The 17,549-nt window shown below is 36.6% G+C and overlaps 2 protein-coding genes and 1 long non-coding RNA gene across 4 annotated transcripts in view; 2 read left to right on the forward strand and 1 right to left on the reverse strand.

Annotated features, from left to right (window-relative positions):
* LOC145734515 (uncharacterized) overlaps positions 1–10,966 on the reverse strand; it is a 23,163-nt gene extending 12,197 nt beyond the window's left edge. Inside the window, exon 1 of the long non-coding RNA XR_014179429.1 lies at positions 10,828–10,966. This is a non-coding gene — a long non-coding RNA (uncharacterized LOC145734515). The remainder of the gene's footprint in view (positions 1–10,827) is intronic.
* Positions 1–14,417, forward strand: part of SPR (G protein-coupled sex peptide receptor) — a 24,508-nt gene extending 10,091 nt beyond the window's left edge. For both annotated transcript variants that reach the window (XM_081987876.1, XM_081987875.1), the window contains exons 2-4: positions 5,074–5,520; positions 7,497–7,694; positions 13,366–14,417. In XM_081987876.1, coding sequence (XP_081844002.1) covers positions 5,122–5,520; positions 7,497–7,694; positions 13,366–13,962 — 1,194 coding nt within the window. In that variant the 5' untranslated portion in view covers positions 5,074–5,121 and the 3' untranslated portion in view covers positions 13,963–14,417. The remainder of the gene's footprint in view (positions 1–5,073; positions 5,521–7,496; positions 7,695–13,365) is intronic.
* Positions 14,418–14,644: 227 nt separating this feature from the next.
* Positions 14,645–17,545, forward strand: LOC145734433 (cilia- and flagella-associated protein 52). The gene is made up of 11 exons (XM_081987789.1): positions 14,645–14,800; positions 14,850–15,049; positions 15,104–15,221; positions 15,274–15,539; positions 15,593–15,758; positions 15,813–16,131; positions 16,192–16,362; positions 16,423–16,600; positions 16,655–17,009; positions 17,063–17,269; positions 17,329–17,545. Exons 1-11 carry the CDS (start codon positions 14,719–14,721, stop codon positions 17,475–17,477), a joined length of 2,211 nt encoding a protein of 736 aa, XP_081843915.1. The 5' UTR covers positions 14,645–14,718; the 3' UTR covers positions 17,478–17,545.
* The last annotated feature ends 4 nt before the right edge of the window (positions 17,546–17,549 follow it).

Raw genomic sequence — 17,549 nt, forward strand, 5'->3', positions numbered from 1 at the left:
CTGCCTTTTCTGACCAATCACAAACCATCATACGTCAGTAGAGTAAAATGACTGTCATCTGGGTAAAAATGTAGGGTTGTACCAAACTAACTGTAAAAGCTTTTTCCAGTCGCGTATCTTTTCCAAACAAAACAACTTCACTCCCTTAAATCTTGTTCACCTGGGGAAAAACAGCGACCTGAGTCTAATAACACTAAACTTCCCTTTTTGTGCCCCTAATCGAACAAATTCATACGTGCCTACTCGATTATTACTGTGAAAGGGCTTCAGGGCTTTTTTTGCCCTTAGTCCGGACTATTCAAGAGCCAATTATCCGCAAAAAGTGGATGATTTCAAGCATCTGGGGCCCCACTACGTACGACATTTTGTCTCTCCCTCTCACTCTGGCATTACTATTAATAATCAGATTTTTCTTGGACTTAATGAAGTTACATCCAAGAAAATTAAGTGATTTAATATTAAACCTGGACTGAAAGAAAAAAAACATGCCAGAAACAGAAAACCACATCAAAGCCCAAAAAACTTCAAAGTTGGATCAGTGAAGTTGTTCCAAAAGTCCCAAAGGCATTTTTTTTTGCCACTTTATATGTAGATAGAAAACACACTGAAACTGACGACGGTGTTGATCAAAGTTCCACTTACGAAACATGGAAAATCAGATTTTCGTAAACTGTTTCAAACCAATAGTTAAATTAACGGAGATGTGGCAACGTCGTGTTCCTCAAAAAAAAAAAATGACAACTCTGGTGTTGTGCGTGTTAAGTCACGTGACCTAAACATTGCAAGCTATTTTTGGGTCACATGATGCACTCTAAAATGTATTGTAATAATTACAGGCATTAATGTGCATTAATAGCAAAGTTTGTATTCGTAAACTAAGTTGGGAATAAAAATTTTGTGTCTAAATCAAGTGTTATGCCCGCGACACTCGTCAAGTTAGGGTTTAAGAACAGTTTTAACTGAGTTAACATTTGAATGTGAGAGATCAGGTACCAAATAACACAGTCACAACAAATCCTTAACGTGGTGAGTGTCGACGAAAAGAACAAAACATACGTTACGGCTTGGTTTTGGTTATAAAACAATTTACAATGCAACATACCGTAAATGAATCCAACACCGGTAGGAACTTTGAACTTAAAAAAAACTGCCAATCAAGCCTGATATTCCGTCACAGTTTCCACTTTAAAGACACAATACAACAGAACATAACTTATTTTAAAACAATAACACCACTAAATTCGAATAAAACAATAAAAATAAACGAATAATAATTGTTGTGATTAGGTTCTGAAGAAATGTCAAATTCAAACAGTAAACGTCAACTATATGCGGAGTTGCCGGATTGTGCCACGTGGACGTGGACATATAGCCAATCAGGAATCAGCAATGTTGTATAGACTGTTCTTAATTAAGTAAAACGTAAAAACATAATTAAAGTTTTTGGTTTAAAATCCGAATTCCTAAAGGGACATTGGGGAGGGGATTAAAAAGTCAATTTAAAAGTTTTCCCAGGTTTCTGCTGGAGTTATTGGCAGTAATTAACGGGTATTTTAACCCTGGAAAAGCACGGCAAAACCGACGCGTTTTAGTCAAAGCAATAATCAACGATATTATTAAACAGACTTTGAAATTTTCCGCCACTGTCTCTTCTCCACTTTTCGCTCTCTCCGTAATGGTTTTTATATTTTTAAAATCACGAACTAGGCGCAATTTTCAATGCAATTATTTGCCTTTTGACATTAAATTGGAGCTTTCAAGATTGTGTCACCGGGGGCTTTAGTCCCGGTCTAGGGTAATTTATTTACTAAAAAAACCGTTTAGGTAAAATTAAAATTGTTCACATTTTGTAACCTTAACAAATTAAGTCATTTCAAGGTAACTGATTCTATTAAGGACATTTGCAAAATGAAAAATGCATAAACCGAGCAACCCGTCTCAAAAGAGAGGACAAAAACCCCTTGACGTCTCGACGGTAAATGTTTCATTCAAGCCCCAAGGGAACTTAACCTGCACCAGGTCCATTTTTAATGACCTTTTCCCTTTGCATCAGGTCCGGTTTCGTGACGGATGGACATTTAAATGCCCTTTTGTTCTACTTTCCTCCCTTTTTCTAAATCAAACTCGAGTGGCGCTTTTAACGGCACAATTATCCTTGAACCCCTCTAAAGCACGCAAAGGCTTAAACACTCAATTCAATACATTATCAATAATTTCCTTGCCGTATAATTGGTTGCCTAGTCTGTCTGTTAAGGGCCTACTTGTATTACAATTTAGGGCAATTAACGACCTACAGAGTGTAAAAGGGCACAATGCTTAAATTAACCTTTGCGTGACTGTCAAGGGGCTTGTGTAAGACTGTCACGTGTATGTTTTATAATTTGATAACTTACTTCATTACATTGAAGCAGAAATGTTCCAAATTTCGTGTAGTAATTTCAATTAAGTGTATTAAGGGAGAAACTTGTCCCGGAATTTCTCCTATTCGTGTTTAGTTAAAGGTATTATTTGAAGTGTAATTTTAGATGTATTGCCATTTTGGTTTTAGTGTTAATTGAATCTAATGAAAATTAGGACATTTCCATAATTTACAAAGAAAAAATATTTAAAATAGCGAGGCACGTGACCTAAACACTGCAAACGAATTGAGGGTCACATGATATGCAACACTGTTCATAGTTTATGATTGGTCAAGCAATTTTGACCAATCCCAAACCACCCACTGTACTGTGATTTACACAAATTGCTGCACATGAGGATTTAGCTTGAATCAAGCCCCTTAAATAGTTGAATAACAAAAAAAAATGTACCGTCATGCATTAAAGTTTGGTTTTGATAATTCAGATTTACAAAACTACATACCGTAAATGAATCCGTAAAGCAACAAGAGTAGCAATTGGCTTCCTAACGAAAAAATTCCAATCCAGTTGATTATCACCACAGTTTACACTTAAGACACGATTAGCATTTACTTAAAAACACAATTTTTTACCACTAAATTCGATAAAAACAAAAATAAACAGACAAATGTTAGAGTTTGGTTGAAATGTCAAGAAAGTCAAATTGACACGTCAACTGTTTGCGGTGTTGCCGGCTTGGTCATATTTGATTGTCGTTTGAGTTATATGATAGCTCATCCAATTATTATATTTTTTTGGAAGTTTACATAACTTCTAACCTTGGTCGCTCTATGTAGTCATTGATAAATAATTATTGTGACCCAAAATTTGAAAAAGGGGTCCAGAAATCATGACCACCAGTACTGTTCAAAAAATTAATACGGTTGGATTAAATTTAATCGGTTAATTTAGCAGTGATAAAGAAAATTGTTATTTTCCTCATCGATTTCCACAATATTTGCCTTAATTTCCATTGAAATCTCGCAATTTACGTGGATTAGTAGCGGAAAACGTCCTGGAATCGAAACGTGGTTTATACGATAACACTGAGTTTACACCGGCTACATTGAAACGAAATGGATATAGGTTATGGCAAGACTGTTTGATTATGGAAAAACTTATTATTTGGTAAATGTGGTCCAACATTTTCAAGTAGTTACGTTTCATTTACATTGAAATACTTTTCCAATACTGGCTGACTTCATTGACTTGCTGACCTAACACAGTGACGTACAAGTTTCGGTGATTTTCTCTTGGAGGTGTCAAATCAGTGGTGGCGATTAGCATGTGACAAACACTACGAGGGTAAACACGAAACTTAATTAGTCGCGAACAGGCTAAACGTCCGGGATTTGCCCTTTAGGAAACACAAAAGACTACGTTCCATAATTAATCATCATGCAAACGTGTGTGTGTTTGGGGATTTGTTTGCGCCCAGCCAAAACCGACACAACGCCTATTTCTGCAATACACACGTGTTGTTTACAATATATTACATACAGGGTGACCTCTGTTATTTTAATACTTAAAAAGTGCATGTTTTAATCAAATTTTATTGCATGAGCACGTGATAGTCGCTGTCATTTGTGTATATCCGTCACGTGTTAGTCACCAGTTGTAGTTGTAAATTGTAATCAATTAATTAAATCAGTAAAAGTATTCAAGGCATAACAAACGGAAACAAAGGTACTTTAAAAAATACAAACAATAAAATCATAGTAACTTTCTTGACGTTTGTTGAAATGTCAATGACGTGTGCAATGCTAGTTGCCTATATTACTGAAACCGGGCAATAGTCAATTGCACTTGACTTTACTGTTATTATTCAGCGTCAGATTTCTTTCCGGTGTACAAAGAATTTCCCTAGGGTAGTGAGGAAAAACGTGAAAGGCAAAAAAAGGGCGGAATTTTGTCAGAGTGCAGAATCAGGTGGCGTTGTACTCGTGAAAACGTTGTTTCAGATTATAACCCATAAATCAGGGGGCGCCCCTTTGTATCGTTGTCTGCTTTCAGCGTCATTTCGCTAAAAGCAAACCGAATTCGAACTTTAAATGTTATGTACTTTCCAAACAGTCTCCATACGGTTGGAAAAAACCACAAGGTATCAAAACTTTTTTCGAAATTGCATTTTAATTGAAATTGAATCGCAGTGAAGGGATTTAAGGGCTTTGTTTGTCTTCCATTAAGAGGTGGATGCAAAAAGTGACACGATTGCCAATCTGGTGCAGACGTATTCGGTTCCCCGTGTGCCCTTCATATTGGAAGTCTAAATCCCTATTTAACCAGTTAAATGCGGGGGAAACTCAACTGCAAACTTTCTCCAAAATCCTATTAATAATTCGACAGTCGTTGACGTTTGTTGGAGTGACGTGTATTACACTATAGTCAAGTCAATTTGATTTTATTTAAATTGGTTCGTACAGTGTTGCCAGTAGTAATAACAAATTGGATTTTTTAATCAGAAAACTCCATTTAAGGCCTAAATTGGATATTAAATATCAGGATAGTCTTTAGGGTTAAAGCGAGAGTGTTACCCTTGCCGTTGTTAGGCTAATTTGTCCCGCGTTCGGTAAATATTGCTTGTTTGCACATTAAAACTTGTTTGAACGGTAAACACCCTCAAATTTCAACTCCGAACCGTCAACTCTATTTGGAAGTTTTAATTTGTTTACAGATCGGCACTATGGGGACCAGTTGAACCTCCCCCCCGTCCCCCTCAGTGATGTTTTTGACAGACGTCAACTCCACCTCCATGATGGACGGCGATACCAACCTAAACTTCACCTTTTACTGGGAGGATAACGGCACTAAATTGAACAACAACCTAACCTACGTCAATATCACCAAAGAATTACCGTTAGCCTACGCGGTACCGTTGTACGGATACCTGATGCCCATCCTGCTGGCAATCACCATGGTGGCCAACACGTTAATTGTGGTGGTACTGTCGCGCAGACACATGAGAACCCCCACCAACGTGGTACTGATGGTGATGGCTTTGTGCGATATGTTTACGTTGTTGTTGCCGGCGCCTTGGTTGATTTACATGTACACGTTCGGGAACCACTACAAACCGTTTGCACCGGTTCCAGTTTGTTATGTTTGGACGCTCATGCAAGAGGTAAGGGTCAGTAATTTGACAAATGACATCGCTGCTGTCAATAAACATTATGACAGTCAGTGTATCCTATCCAGTTTGGTGAGCTAATCAGTAATTTCATCTCAGTTTTAATTGATTTTTGAAACTTTACAATTTAAAGGTGCTTAATGTTCATTTTGTTTATTTGTAATATTAATTAATAAAGTCAGTGTGACAGTGAACTTAACCAAACCGTAGAAAAATCAAGTAAACTGGATGGGACATGGCAACTAAAAGTCATAGTTGTTTTCATATTATTAAAATACCACTGTGGGGTTTATTTTAATATTAATACCTATTTCAGTGGAATAAACTTTCATAATACCAAAATCCCATATTGAATAAACATTTTAAACTTTACGGCCGCCCGCTAAAATTATGAAAATATTTGTTCAACAAACGATGCATTTTAAATAATTTTCGTTTGCCGATCGGCAATTTCAGGTTATTCTAATAATTTTGCTTTTGTTTTTATGTGTTTTTTTTATTACGATTTCAGATTTAAATCATTTTCAAGTCAAAAGGGTTAGCACGTATCCGGAGGGCTCGGAAACTCGGATGGGGGTGTATTTTAACTCTCTGTTTGATTTTAAACTTTACAAAACTAGTACTTGAGTAAACTTAATTTAGTTGGGACGCATATAAAGTCTGTTCCCGATCTTTTTGGATCTATTTCAGTAACTTTAAAAAACGTATATTTATATTTAGTTTTAAAACTCACACTATACACATTTAAAACAGTCATGTGACATTATAGATTCCATTTTTAATCTTAAAAGAGTCACGTGACCTTCAGGATCTGTTTTAACGTTAAAAAAGTGTCACGTGATGGTTCGATCACAATTGCCAACATAAATCACATTCACTCCTCCTAGTTTTTAAAGTTTAAAAGTTTTTTAAAGGTATAGTACGGTTTTGCATTAATGTCAAGGTAAGCACGTGATAGTCTCTGACGTTTGCGTACAGTCGTCACGTGCCAGTCCTAGATTCACAGTTACGCGGCCATCTTATAGTCAAAGCCTACTTAACGTTTGTTGAAATGTCATTGTGTGCAAATCTAGTTGCCGCGTCACTCGTTTTGTGAGGTTAAGTTCAACTTGTCATTATATTCATGGATTCAAAAAGATTGTGATTGATATCCAGGTACTCATTGATTTTAATGTACTTTTTGGTGTAATAATTTAAACGAAAATCCAATTTATCCAGTTGCTAGAATGCAGCGCTTAGTTTCCCACTCAATCCAGACAAATTATGCCGTAATTCAGTTAAACGCAGCGTTGCAGGCCCTTTGATACACATCCAGACCGATCCAGTTCCCATTGTAATATTAAATGTTGTGGCGTAATCAGAGGACGATAATTACAATTTCGCACGTCTTAGCAAACCACTGAATTGTTAATTAGAATTTTAACGTTATTTGTGCAGTAATTAATAACCAGATGGCGCTTAAATGGGAGGGATTACTGAAACTAATGCTAGTTGTCCAAGGGCCAACCGAAAAGGTTTATTTAAGACCAGACCATTAGACAAAAAAGTCGTTTTTTAGTATGCAAAGTGACTTCTTCACGATAATGAGAAGTCTTTTAAGTTTACGACACTAATTTTATTACTACTAAAATTGTAATTGTTTTCTTCAGGAAAACCGGATGCGTTTTATGGATCCCGTCTGTGTTTTTGCACTCATTAAGGCTTTATTAATTAAAATAATTCTCTCTTGTCAGGTTTAAATTGACTTAAAGATTGTACCTACTGTAGAATGGAAAAGGTTTTCGTTTAATTATTGTTTGATAACGACAAGGCAATTAAAAGTTGCGACCTAGTTCAAAAGCTGTTTACAATGAAAAATGTTAAAAGATAAAATCTCTTTAGGGCTTTTTTATAGCCCTTCAAGGGACTGTATAAATACCGCTTTTGTTATAGAGGAGTTCAGTTTTTTTTGTAAATTTTTTTTTTTGCAGACTTTACCCAACTTTTTCCACACTGCTAGCATATGGCTGACTTTAGTACTGGCAATACAAAGGTACATCTACGTGTGCCACGCCCCCTTTGCCCGAAGGTTCTGCACCCTGCCCATTGTGTACAGATGCGTGGGGTACACTCTGGTAGTTTCCGCCCTACATCAAGTACCTAAAATGTTTGACACCGACTATCATTCGGTAAGTACGAACCGTGCCTTAGATGCAAAAAACAAGCTCAATTTCCGTTTCGTCTGAATATCGGAAAATCGTGAAAGGGAGATTTTTTTCTTCGGTTCGATCGGCCCCTTTGTACTTTCACGACCAATCCAATTATCGCTGATTAGAAGAAACTAGAAAGGGATCAAAGGAACATATAAATAACTAACAGGGGGAAAGGAGTAATTTGTTATGCTATACAGGGTGGTACTCTGAAAACTGCATGGAAAAAGTATATTGTGTAAACAAATGGAGGTCCTAACTCTGAAACTAAATTGTGAATTTTGAAAGTTTCTTTAAAAGAACGATGGGGGATGCGAGTTTTATAACTTTGTTTTGATGCATTGGCTAGCTTATATTTTTGAAAAAAATTAAATTTTTATAAGTTTTTTAAAGAAAACACCCCTATTTTAAAATATTATCTTGTTCCCCGTCTAAAATTAGGGCAAATTTGTATTAAGATTGCTTTCTGAGATAATATACACAAATTTATCGCATATATATAGTTTTAAGATGGCGTTTTGTGAGTATCAATGGTAAAGTAGGCTGTGCAAGTCTCATATTTTGACATTCCATAAAGCGTGCTGGGCAAATTTGACGTCACGATGACGTAATTTGACAGTTGGTCATTTGTCATTATTCAAGTCTTTTTAGTAAAGTCAGGATCAAAAGTGTTTTTCTTACGAAAACTATATTGACTACAGGCCTTTTGTGGAGTGTACTTAAATTCACTATATTAAATAAAAAGCCACGTTGCCAATTTGCCTCAAATTCGTTGTATTTTAAATCGTGGTGGGCAAAAATCGAATTACGACCAGACGATGCAATAAATTGAACTTTTCGAGTAGCCGAGCGACAAACTAAATTCGCTCTCCAATCAAAATCGAGGGAATCTTGAAAGATGGAAATTTCCAGACTTTTTTAATTAAAGGCGAAACAAAAACGGTAATTACAATTTTTTTTTTAATAAACACTTGTTTAATCAACTGGCGATTTTCAATTTGTACAGAAAGTGGTTTTTGAAAGGCTTTCAGCGACTGTTTAATAATTAAATTCGAGTATCAGTGCGATGAATAATAGTCTGGCAGTTTTTCTGCTTGTTGTTCGCTACTGTAGTTGCAAAGGAAATTATTCATGGAAGTCTATTGTAAATGTGCGCCGAAGCGAGTAACTATGAATTTTAGATAGGGGAAAAGGCCATTAAGTCGTCCATTTCCCTTTAAACACTACACTGAAAACGTTTCTATACATCTTTTCCAAGTTGAATTTATCTCAAAACTAAACTAGACCGGTCCGCTTCAGCAGTTTGTCATTGTTTCCTCGACTTTTGGACTGGAATATACCATTCAGGTGGAATAATTGAGTTGATACACTAACGCCCATCCCTAAATAATATACTACATACTACATAAATGCAATATATAGAGAGAGAGTGCTCAGATACGTCTCGGTACAATAGAAGCCAATTAAACGTTGAATTGGGAACTGGGTGAATTCAATTTGCTACGAACTTTCGCATCCGTAAATCTATTATACAAATCGCGTTCAGCCAAATCGGATTTGGTTATAAAAGTCCCTTTATACCGTCAATAATACCATTCTCATCAATAACAAAAGATTTAACTGACTTGCAACAAAGACATTATACTGTTTTGTATAGTAGGACGCATCCACCATCAGTCCAGAAACAAATTAAGCAAAATGTCTGAAAGTTCCAAACAAATTGTGTGACCCGAAATTATAAACTCGTCAAAATGTTCAATTTAACAGTTTATATGAAATTAGGCCTTAACGTCAAAGTGGCTAGAGTGCAAAATAGGGTAAAAACTCCATATTATAACCAACTTATCCCCTAAGCGAGCTTATTACTGAATAAAAGCTTTCGCCGGTCGGAAATTTGCATTAGTCTAATTTAATTCCTGTCGTAAATGTCCCCCTTCAACTTTTTGACGGTAATTAAATTGAAATTTGTACTTTGTAGGTGTATATATGGACTAATTTGTTTACAGTCAGTTCGTCCAGTTAAAATATGTATTTAGTTTGAGTAAGTGTAGCCAACTGGGGAAATTTCATTAGTGGATTGATTTTCATTCAGAAATCGTTTAGCACTGAAAACTTTCTATTAAAAAGCAAACGGTTTGGAATTTTTTATATCTGATAGGCTGGTGACTTATTTAAACTGTAATGGAGAAAATGCTAATCCAGAATTTGAATTATTATTTAAATAGAACTTGTGCAGTTTCGAGTAAAATTCTTTAGAATAATTAAGCTCTAAATCGCGGTGTTGCACTTAACAACAAATATTCGAGGGGTTTCCATCCGAAAAGGAAGAAAATCAAAGCGACAGAGCCTTATATTCACAAAAGCTTTTGTACAGTCCTTACCAAAATTCGAGAACATTAATCTGACAGTGCAATGGAAACAACCACACTCAAGATAAAATTAATGGAACGAACGAACGACATTAAAATTTTGAGTGATAAAACAGTTACTTAAGTAAAGAGTGTATTAATGAAAGCGATTAATAATCTTTAAATAATATCAATTAATATCATTATTATTATATTTCTTCAATTAATATGTTTTGGTTTAAGGCGTGAACGCATACTGGTATGGTAAATCTAGATATTATCTATCTTAAATTGCAAAATATCGACAGATTCATTGTGACAACCACAACATAATTTCCTTCGCCAAAACGTCAATAAACTCAAAATGTCAATGTCAGTCAAACCCATTCATCATGTCCCAAAAATGACAATATTGAGTAATATTGACATTATTTATTTACTACTACAACAATGAAAATCATTTTTGCACTAGTACCATAATGTAGTTTTTCTACGCCGGCAGTACACGTCAATAATAAGCATATTTTAGACCCCTTGAAAAAAAAATCATAATTTTGGTTGTTTGGCGTTTCTTCACTTAAAACTTCCTCACTCTTCCCGTTGCAACTTAAATTGAGCGATTCGGTTATTATTTTGTGTGAGTTGTATTTCTGTTTTTCGAGTAATTTGATATTTTCGGTAAAGGAAAATGTCTAAACAATTCAGTGAAGAGCGAACAGTGGCTGATAGATGTTTCATGTGACATACACAAAGTTGCTGCTTACCTTACTTTGCAGGTTTACCATCAAGAAAATAACACACACAGTCCAAAATCACTACCAAAACACCAGCCTGCACAATTCAAATAAAGTAATTTTACGAGTAACGAACCACACTAATTTAATTTTTCCGCTCTTGTTTATATTTTGCTTAACCTCACTCGCGTGAGTCTTGTCAAGTCGGTAGACAACTGAAGCACTGTCAATGTCAATTGTCAATCAATATGTTTGTCCTTTTCTATCATTAACATTAAAAATAAAAACACACTGATGCAATGCCAAGTAAACAAAATAGTCCAATATTATGGACAAAAATTAAGTTTAGGTATGATTATGACTGTAACTAAGAAGCTGGGTAAACCCTGTCTTAGTCAATAAAATAAAAAAAAATGGTTAATTAACATAAGCCACTGTAAAAGTACCTGTCTCAACTTACTTTACTATAGGTAGGTACACACGCTATTAAATTGGTCTCGGAGGTTTCTTTAAGTAAGTGTATAACTGTTAAGGATATAACATTAAGGAGGGCCAATTAAGCGACACAGGTTTGTAATTAATCAGAAGCTTTTAATCACAAAACACAAAGTTAAGAAATTCGGGTTAAGTGAAACACAAAATTGATCTCAGTGTCATCTGTTATCAAACGGGCAAACTACTATTGACGTAAATTATGCATGTAAAATCTAATCAAACTTCCCAATTCAGCAAAAATATGAACGGTGTGTGTGTGTGTGTTTATTACTTAATCTTGAGTTTACACGGCATGAATTCGATCCTCATAAAGTTCCAGGGTTCGATTAAGTTCGTGATTTGGGTCCCTAAACAGATTCGTTGACTTGGAAGATTCAGATTGATAAAGTTTTCGGTTTGTTAAGAAGCCGGATTTCCTTAGGAATTCAACCCCTCGATACCTGGCATTCTATGGGAGAGCAAATCGAATAGTTTGAACAACTTTTTCAAAGTTTTCGGTAGAAAATTGAGTGAGTTTGAGTAAACATGCTCAGTGATTTTTTCCTGAATCGAAACAAAATAAATGCCAGGGACGTGTTCTTTTGCTCATTAACGTACTTTTCGCTTGATCGTTTTGAATCTCCTGGCATTTGTCGTGTTTTTGTGAAAACCGCACGCAACAGCAATTATCGGAAAAACGGAAGAAAAATAATTGGCTTTCGGTTTTCCTATCGCGATAATTAAAACGTACAATGCGAAAACGTTTGTTATCGGCGGTCAATTTTTGGTTTATTGCCAGTTGAAAAATCTATTAGTAAAGAGGAATTGATTGTATTTGTGTGGTGCACATCACTATTGACAGTTTCTGATTGGTCCAAAAAAGCTGTCAAAGCTGCTTTGACCACTGCTACTAGTTTCTGGACTGATGGTGGATGTATTGTGTCGGTTATAACTAGATTCCGGATTTTAGAAATTAATGTTAATTTTTTTAAATAATAAAAACAATCAACCTTTGACTTCTAATGTAAACGATTTATGCAAAAACGCGTCTTTGTGCTTATTTGTTGCTATTTTTTAACTAGTTTTTGACAAAAAAAGCTTTTTAAATAAATTAATATAAATTATTAATATTAGGGTCAAGTGGGGTAAATGTAAATGGGGTAATTATAAACGCGGTTATATGTGTAAGATAACTCCTTATTTGACAAAAAACACAGGAGTTTTGACATAACCTTATTGATTCTGTAAGGTCGCACATTGGATCTTCTAGGCCCTAAGTGGTAATAATGACTTTTGCTATATTGACATATTGAAGCCTTCTGAGAGACAACAACATACCAATTATCTGTTACAAAATGGTTAAGTATCAATTTACAAATTTAAACAACAGAAAGTCCAAATTGCTTCTTAAGCAGTGGAAAACCTTTCAAAACACTCTAGAAGCTTCCAGATTTATAACACTAACGTTCGTTTTTCTAATACTGATTTAATGCAAAATTTTTTCTAGTCTATTTAAAGAAAAATCTTTATTAAGAGACTCTTGTAGGTGACCTAATTTAAATATTCCTCCAACGCTAACCCAGTTTATCAGCAAAGTAAAAATAAGCAATTTTGTAGCCGGCTGAAGTACTTCCAGTCTCCTTAGGGACGCTCTTTAAAAAAGCTCTAAAACTAATACGCGATAGATAAGAGGGAACGATATGAGCTGGTGCATCTAATAATCTTCTTTGCTTTATGGCCGACGTAAATTTTTCAATAGGTTCAGGGCCGGAGTGCACGTTTAGAAAATGTACCTCTACATGCACTCCAAATGGAGCTTTATTACCTACAGACAGATTACAGTCTAAACTCTCAGCAGGTTCGATAATTCCTGATGTGATTAGTTTGCTGGAGTGTGTAAGTTATGCTGATACGGCTTGATTTACGTTGGAACATTTATTACAGTCATTACAGTCAGTGACTGAAGTTTCTTGTTTTAAAACTTTTCTCAAAACTAATTGGATTTCTTTTGGAATTAAATTCGTTAAGAAAGTTACTTTTTCCAAATGGAATTAATCTAAATTGGGTTGGTTATTAGTTCTGTTTTGTTTCCAGGTTGAAATAACGTGGAACAACCAAACAGTAAACGTTTGCGTTAAAACTTTGGCGTCCTGGGTCCATGACAAAATCACCTTAAACGTCTACTTCTCCACCTACTTTATCTTCAGGGTAGTGTTCGTGCACCTGTTGCCCTGCATAGCCCTGGTGATGTTGAACGTGCTGCTCTTCCAGGCGTTGAAACAGGCCCAAAAACGTCGCGACATTCTCCTGTCAACTAATAAGAAAACGCCAAAAGCGGAATGCAAAAAAATGCGCGAATCAAACTGCACCACGATGATGTTGATCGTCGTGGTCAGCGTGTTTCTCATCGTGGAGATTCCCTTGGCCGTGGTCACGCTCCTGCACGTTATCTCCAGCTTGACCACGGACTTTCTCGACTACGAGATGGCGAACACGTTGATTTTGTTTTCGAATTTTTTTATTATACTTAGTTACCCGATTAATTTTGCTATTTACTGCGGCATGTCCAGACAGTTTCGGGAAACGTTCAAGGAGTTGTTCCTCAGTGGTTCTGGTAGTGCCAGTAACGGCTCCTCCAGGTATTCTATAGTGAACGGACCCAGAACTTGTACAAATGAAACTGTTTTATAAATTATTGAGACTGACCTGGTTTTATGTAATATGTAAATAATAATTGTTATATGTATAGGATTGTTCTATGTAGATAGGGTAACTACTCAATGTAAAGTTTTTGTATTAGTACATATCAAATTTATTTCTGTTTCACTATTATATATTGTAACACTATCAAAACTTATTTAATGTATAAGTTGTTTTTATAAAATATACATAATATTATATTCTAATATAATAAAACCAAACATTCACTTTGTTGTCAAAATACTTTAAGAACTTGTGACTTTCGAAATTGAGCCCTCATTGAAAGCCACAAGCACTTCCTTAAGTACACTGAGTGTAATTACAAACGAGTTACACTGACTGTACATAATAGTAACGAAAATTTCTTCAGGTTGTTATAATTTCTCAGTGTGTGTGGTAAAAGCGTGTGTACATTTATAAAAAATAAAAATGTGTTGCACGTTTAATAGACGTTTTTCATTTTCGCTCTGGCGCCTAGTTGTTTGTCCCGTCCGACTTAATAAAGGTCGGAATAAATCAAATTTGGCCCTGCTGATTTTATAAATCACTGGCTGAGCTTTAAAATTGGAAAAAGATGTGTCAGTGGTTGAAAGTTTGAAAGGGCAGATTAAACAAGTTTTCGAAAACGCCTACAGTTTGAGCAAGTTGACAGTCACAATGTCACTTTTGACATTGTTGCTATAGGCAACCCCAAGCGCCATTTTAAAATAAACATTATTGTTGTCATTCACTCACTAGCTTTGAAAAATGGCAAAAAACTGCGGTAAAGACACTGAATGTGACGGGGATGTTAAAGAACTCGAAGCCAAAGCTATTATAGGATTTGACGGTATGTAACCACCCCCCATTTAGGGACCCTGTCCATAATAAACTTCCAGGTAACACTATTAATGGGTTTATCATCCATCCGGACGGTAAACACGTGATTTACCCCATTGGTAATAAAATAACGGTGCAGGATTGGTGGACCAAAAAACAGTCATTCCTGGTGGGACACACGAATAACATTTCCGCAGTTTGCGTGTCTCCCACCGGTAAATACATAGCCAGCGGTCAAATCAACCATATTGGATTCAAGGTATTTATATTATATACTGGGTGATTGCAGTAATAAACACCAATAAAAAAATAGGCTTCCGTTATCTTGTGGGATTTTGAAGAACGTAAAATCTACAGTCAGCATGAACACCACAAGGTTCGAGTTGAGGCCGTTGTGTTTTCAAATGACGAACGCTTTATGATTTCTTTAGGTGATTTGCACACTCTGTGGACAATTGTTATAATTGCTAATTTTATATACAGGGGGGCGTGATTGTGGTTCGGTGGTAATCTGGGATATGAGGGCGGGACAGGTGGTGTGTGGTGCTCGGGTTTCACGCGGGGTACAAGGAGACGCATCCGCCATTTTGCCGATGATGAGACGCGGCCAATGTTTTGTGACAGCTGGCGACTGTCATCTGGCCGTTTGGACCATTGATTTGGTGGCGCGCAACGTACGCAGCCTGGACGTGGCCATGTTGAAATTGAAACGTCACGTGTTGTGCATGGATCGAAATGAACGAGATGAGGTTTTTGTTTAGTTATATCTGAATTATATTGCACTTAATTTATATTTACACAGGTTATGTACTGTGGAACCACCACTGGGGATATACTAAAAGTAAGGTTAAACTTTCATCACGACATTGAAATACTAGAACCGGTTAAAACTCCGTGTGTAGTAGGATGTTTTGCTAGGATCAGTAAAAAAAAATTGAGACGTGGCAGCGTTGATCTTTACCAACAAGGTGAATGTTTATATTAAATTTTGTGGTAAACTTACCTCTCTGTTTCGTTATTAGGGGTTCGGTCGATTAAACGGTTATTTAGCGGGGAACTAATAGTAGGAGCTGGCAACGGTGCTTTAGAACTAGTAACAGAAGTGGAGCATCCAGTATTGCCACACGATACAAAAGTGAAACATCCTTCAGTGCCAGCACTGAAAATTCTCAAATCCACTAATGTAAACAGCGCTGTTACTTCCATTCAACTACTTAACGATAACACAATCTTGGTGGCTACAGCCGCATCTGAAATCTACGAAGTAGACATAGTTAACTTCCAGGCCAAGTTGGTTATAACCTGTCACACTGACGCCATTTATGACGTGGCATTTCCTTAGTAAGAATTTTCTGTAGTAAAACACCATCAGTGTATAAAAGGGGCGTGGTTTCTCTATAGTAACTTTTCGGAAGTGTTTGCCACGGCCAGTCACGACAACGTGAGGGTGTGGTCGATGAACACTATGCAAGAATTGTTGAGAGTGTGCGTGCATAATTTTACCTGCTCAAGTGTCGTATTTGCGCACGACGGTAAATCAATTTTAACTGCTTGGAATGACGGCATTATCCGGTTAGTATCACGTGACTTCAAAGAGGGTGTGGTAATAAAGGTGGGCGTGGTTTTTTATAGATCATTCACGCCTCTAACTGGTCGGTTGATTTACGCCATTTTAAACGCCCACAATAAAGGCGTGTCCGCATTGGCCACGACCACTCACGGTCGTATTCTTATTAGTGGCGGTTGTGAGGGTCAAGTCAGGCTGTGGCAAGTGTCACCCTACAAACAAGAGTTGATATGCACTCTGAAGGTTTTGTGTTATTACACAAGGTTGTCAAATCGGCATTAATTTCCCAATTTTCAGGAACACAAAGGTCCAATATCAGCAATACATATCAACAAATTTGACACGGAGGCGGTGAGCGCTAGCACGGATGGCAGTTGTATCATTTGGGATTTGGCGCGCCAGTGCCGGAGACAGATTTTATTTGCCAAAACGTTATTTTTTTGCGTGAGATATTTTCCGACTGGGGTGCAAATTTTGACGGGAGGCTCTGACCGAAAAGTCGCTTACTGGGAGGTTCTAGACGGCAGTTTGGTGCGTGAACTAGAAGGTTCTCCCACTGGTTCTATCAACACTCTAGACGTGTCACCCAACGGCAATTATTTTGTCACGGGCGGCAATGATCAAATCATCAAACTTTGGCGGTACCAAGAAGGTTAATTGGGTTTTATTAATTATTTTCCATCAGTTAATCTTTATATACTACAGGAATGACCACACATATTGGGTTGGGACACGCGGCCGTTATTACTTCGGTACGTTTCAGCTCTGACGGGCGTTACATCATCAGTGCCAGTGCTGCCGGTACTATTTTCGTGTGGAAGGTGCCGGAGAACGAGACAGTGCCTGAAACTCCCAGTGAAAACGTCGATTTGGCAACTAAGCAACTTGTCCCTAAAGAGGAACACATTAAAGGTTTTGTATAGGATATTTATGTGTAGGTCAAAAATACATTGGTTTTTTGGGTCACTCAGACTTGCCTGCATCAGCCAGATCCTCTAAATCGAGCAGTTCCTCAAAAAAACTTGAAGAAAGACAGTGTTGTCAGTGTCCATCCTCTTCTAGAAGCTCCTCTAAAGCTGGAAGTGTGTATGGAAGAACAGAGTCCCTTGAAAATCACTAGACAGACTGTACTTTACATATTTTTAATTATATTTTTCTACTCTTTATCAAATATATTTATCCAGTATCAATT

This window comes from Ips typographus, linkage group LG10 (genome assembly GCF_016097725.1).
Source record: "Ips typographus isolate SLU linkage group LG10, UJ_Ityp_2.0, whole genome shotgun sequence".
In the NCBI taxonomy this organism is placed as follows: Eukaryota; Metazoa; Arthropoda; class Insecta; order Coleoptera; family Curculionidae; genus Ips; species Ips typographus.

What these genes read in the sequence shown, in the direction of transcription:
- LOC145734433 (XM_081987789.1), top strand. Translation starts at nt 14,719, where the DNA reads ATGGCAAAAAACTGCGGTAAAGACACTGAATGTGACGGGGATGTTAAA. An exon ending in AGCTATTATAGGATTTGACG is followed by an intron (nt 14,801 to 14,849) that starts GTATGTAACCAC and finishes ATAAACTTCCAG; the next exon opens with GTAACACTATTAATGGGTTT. An exon ending in TGGAATGACGGCATTATCCG is followed by an intron (nt 16,363 to 16,422) that starts GTTAGTATCACG and finishes GGTTTTTTATAG; the next exon opens with ATCATTCACGCCTCTAACTG.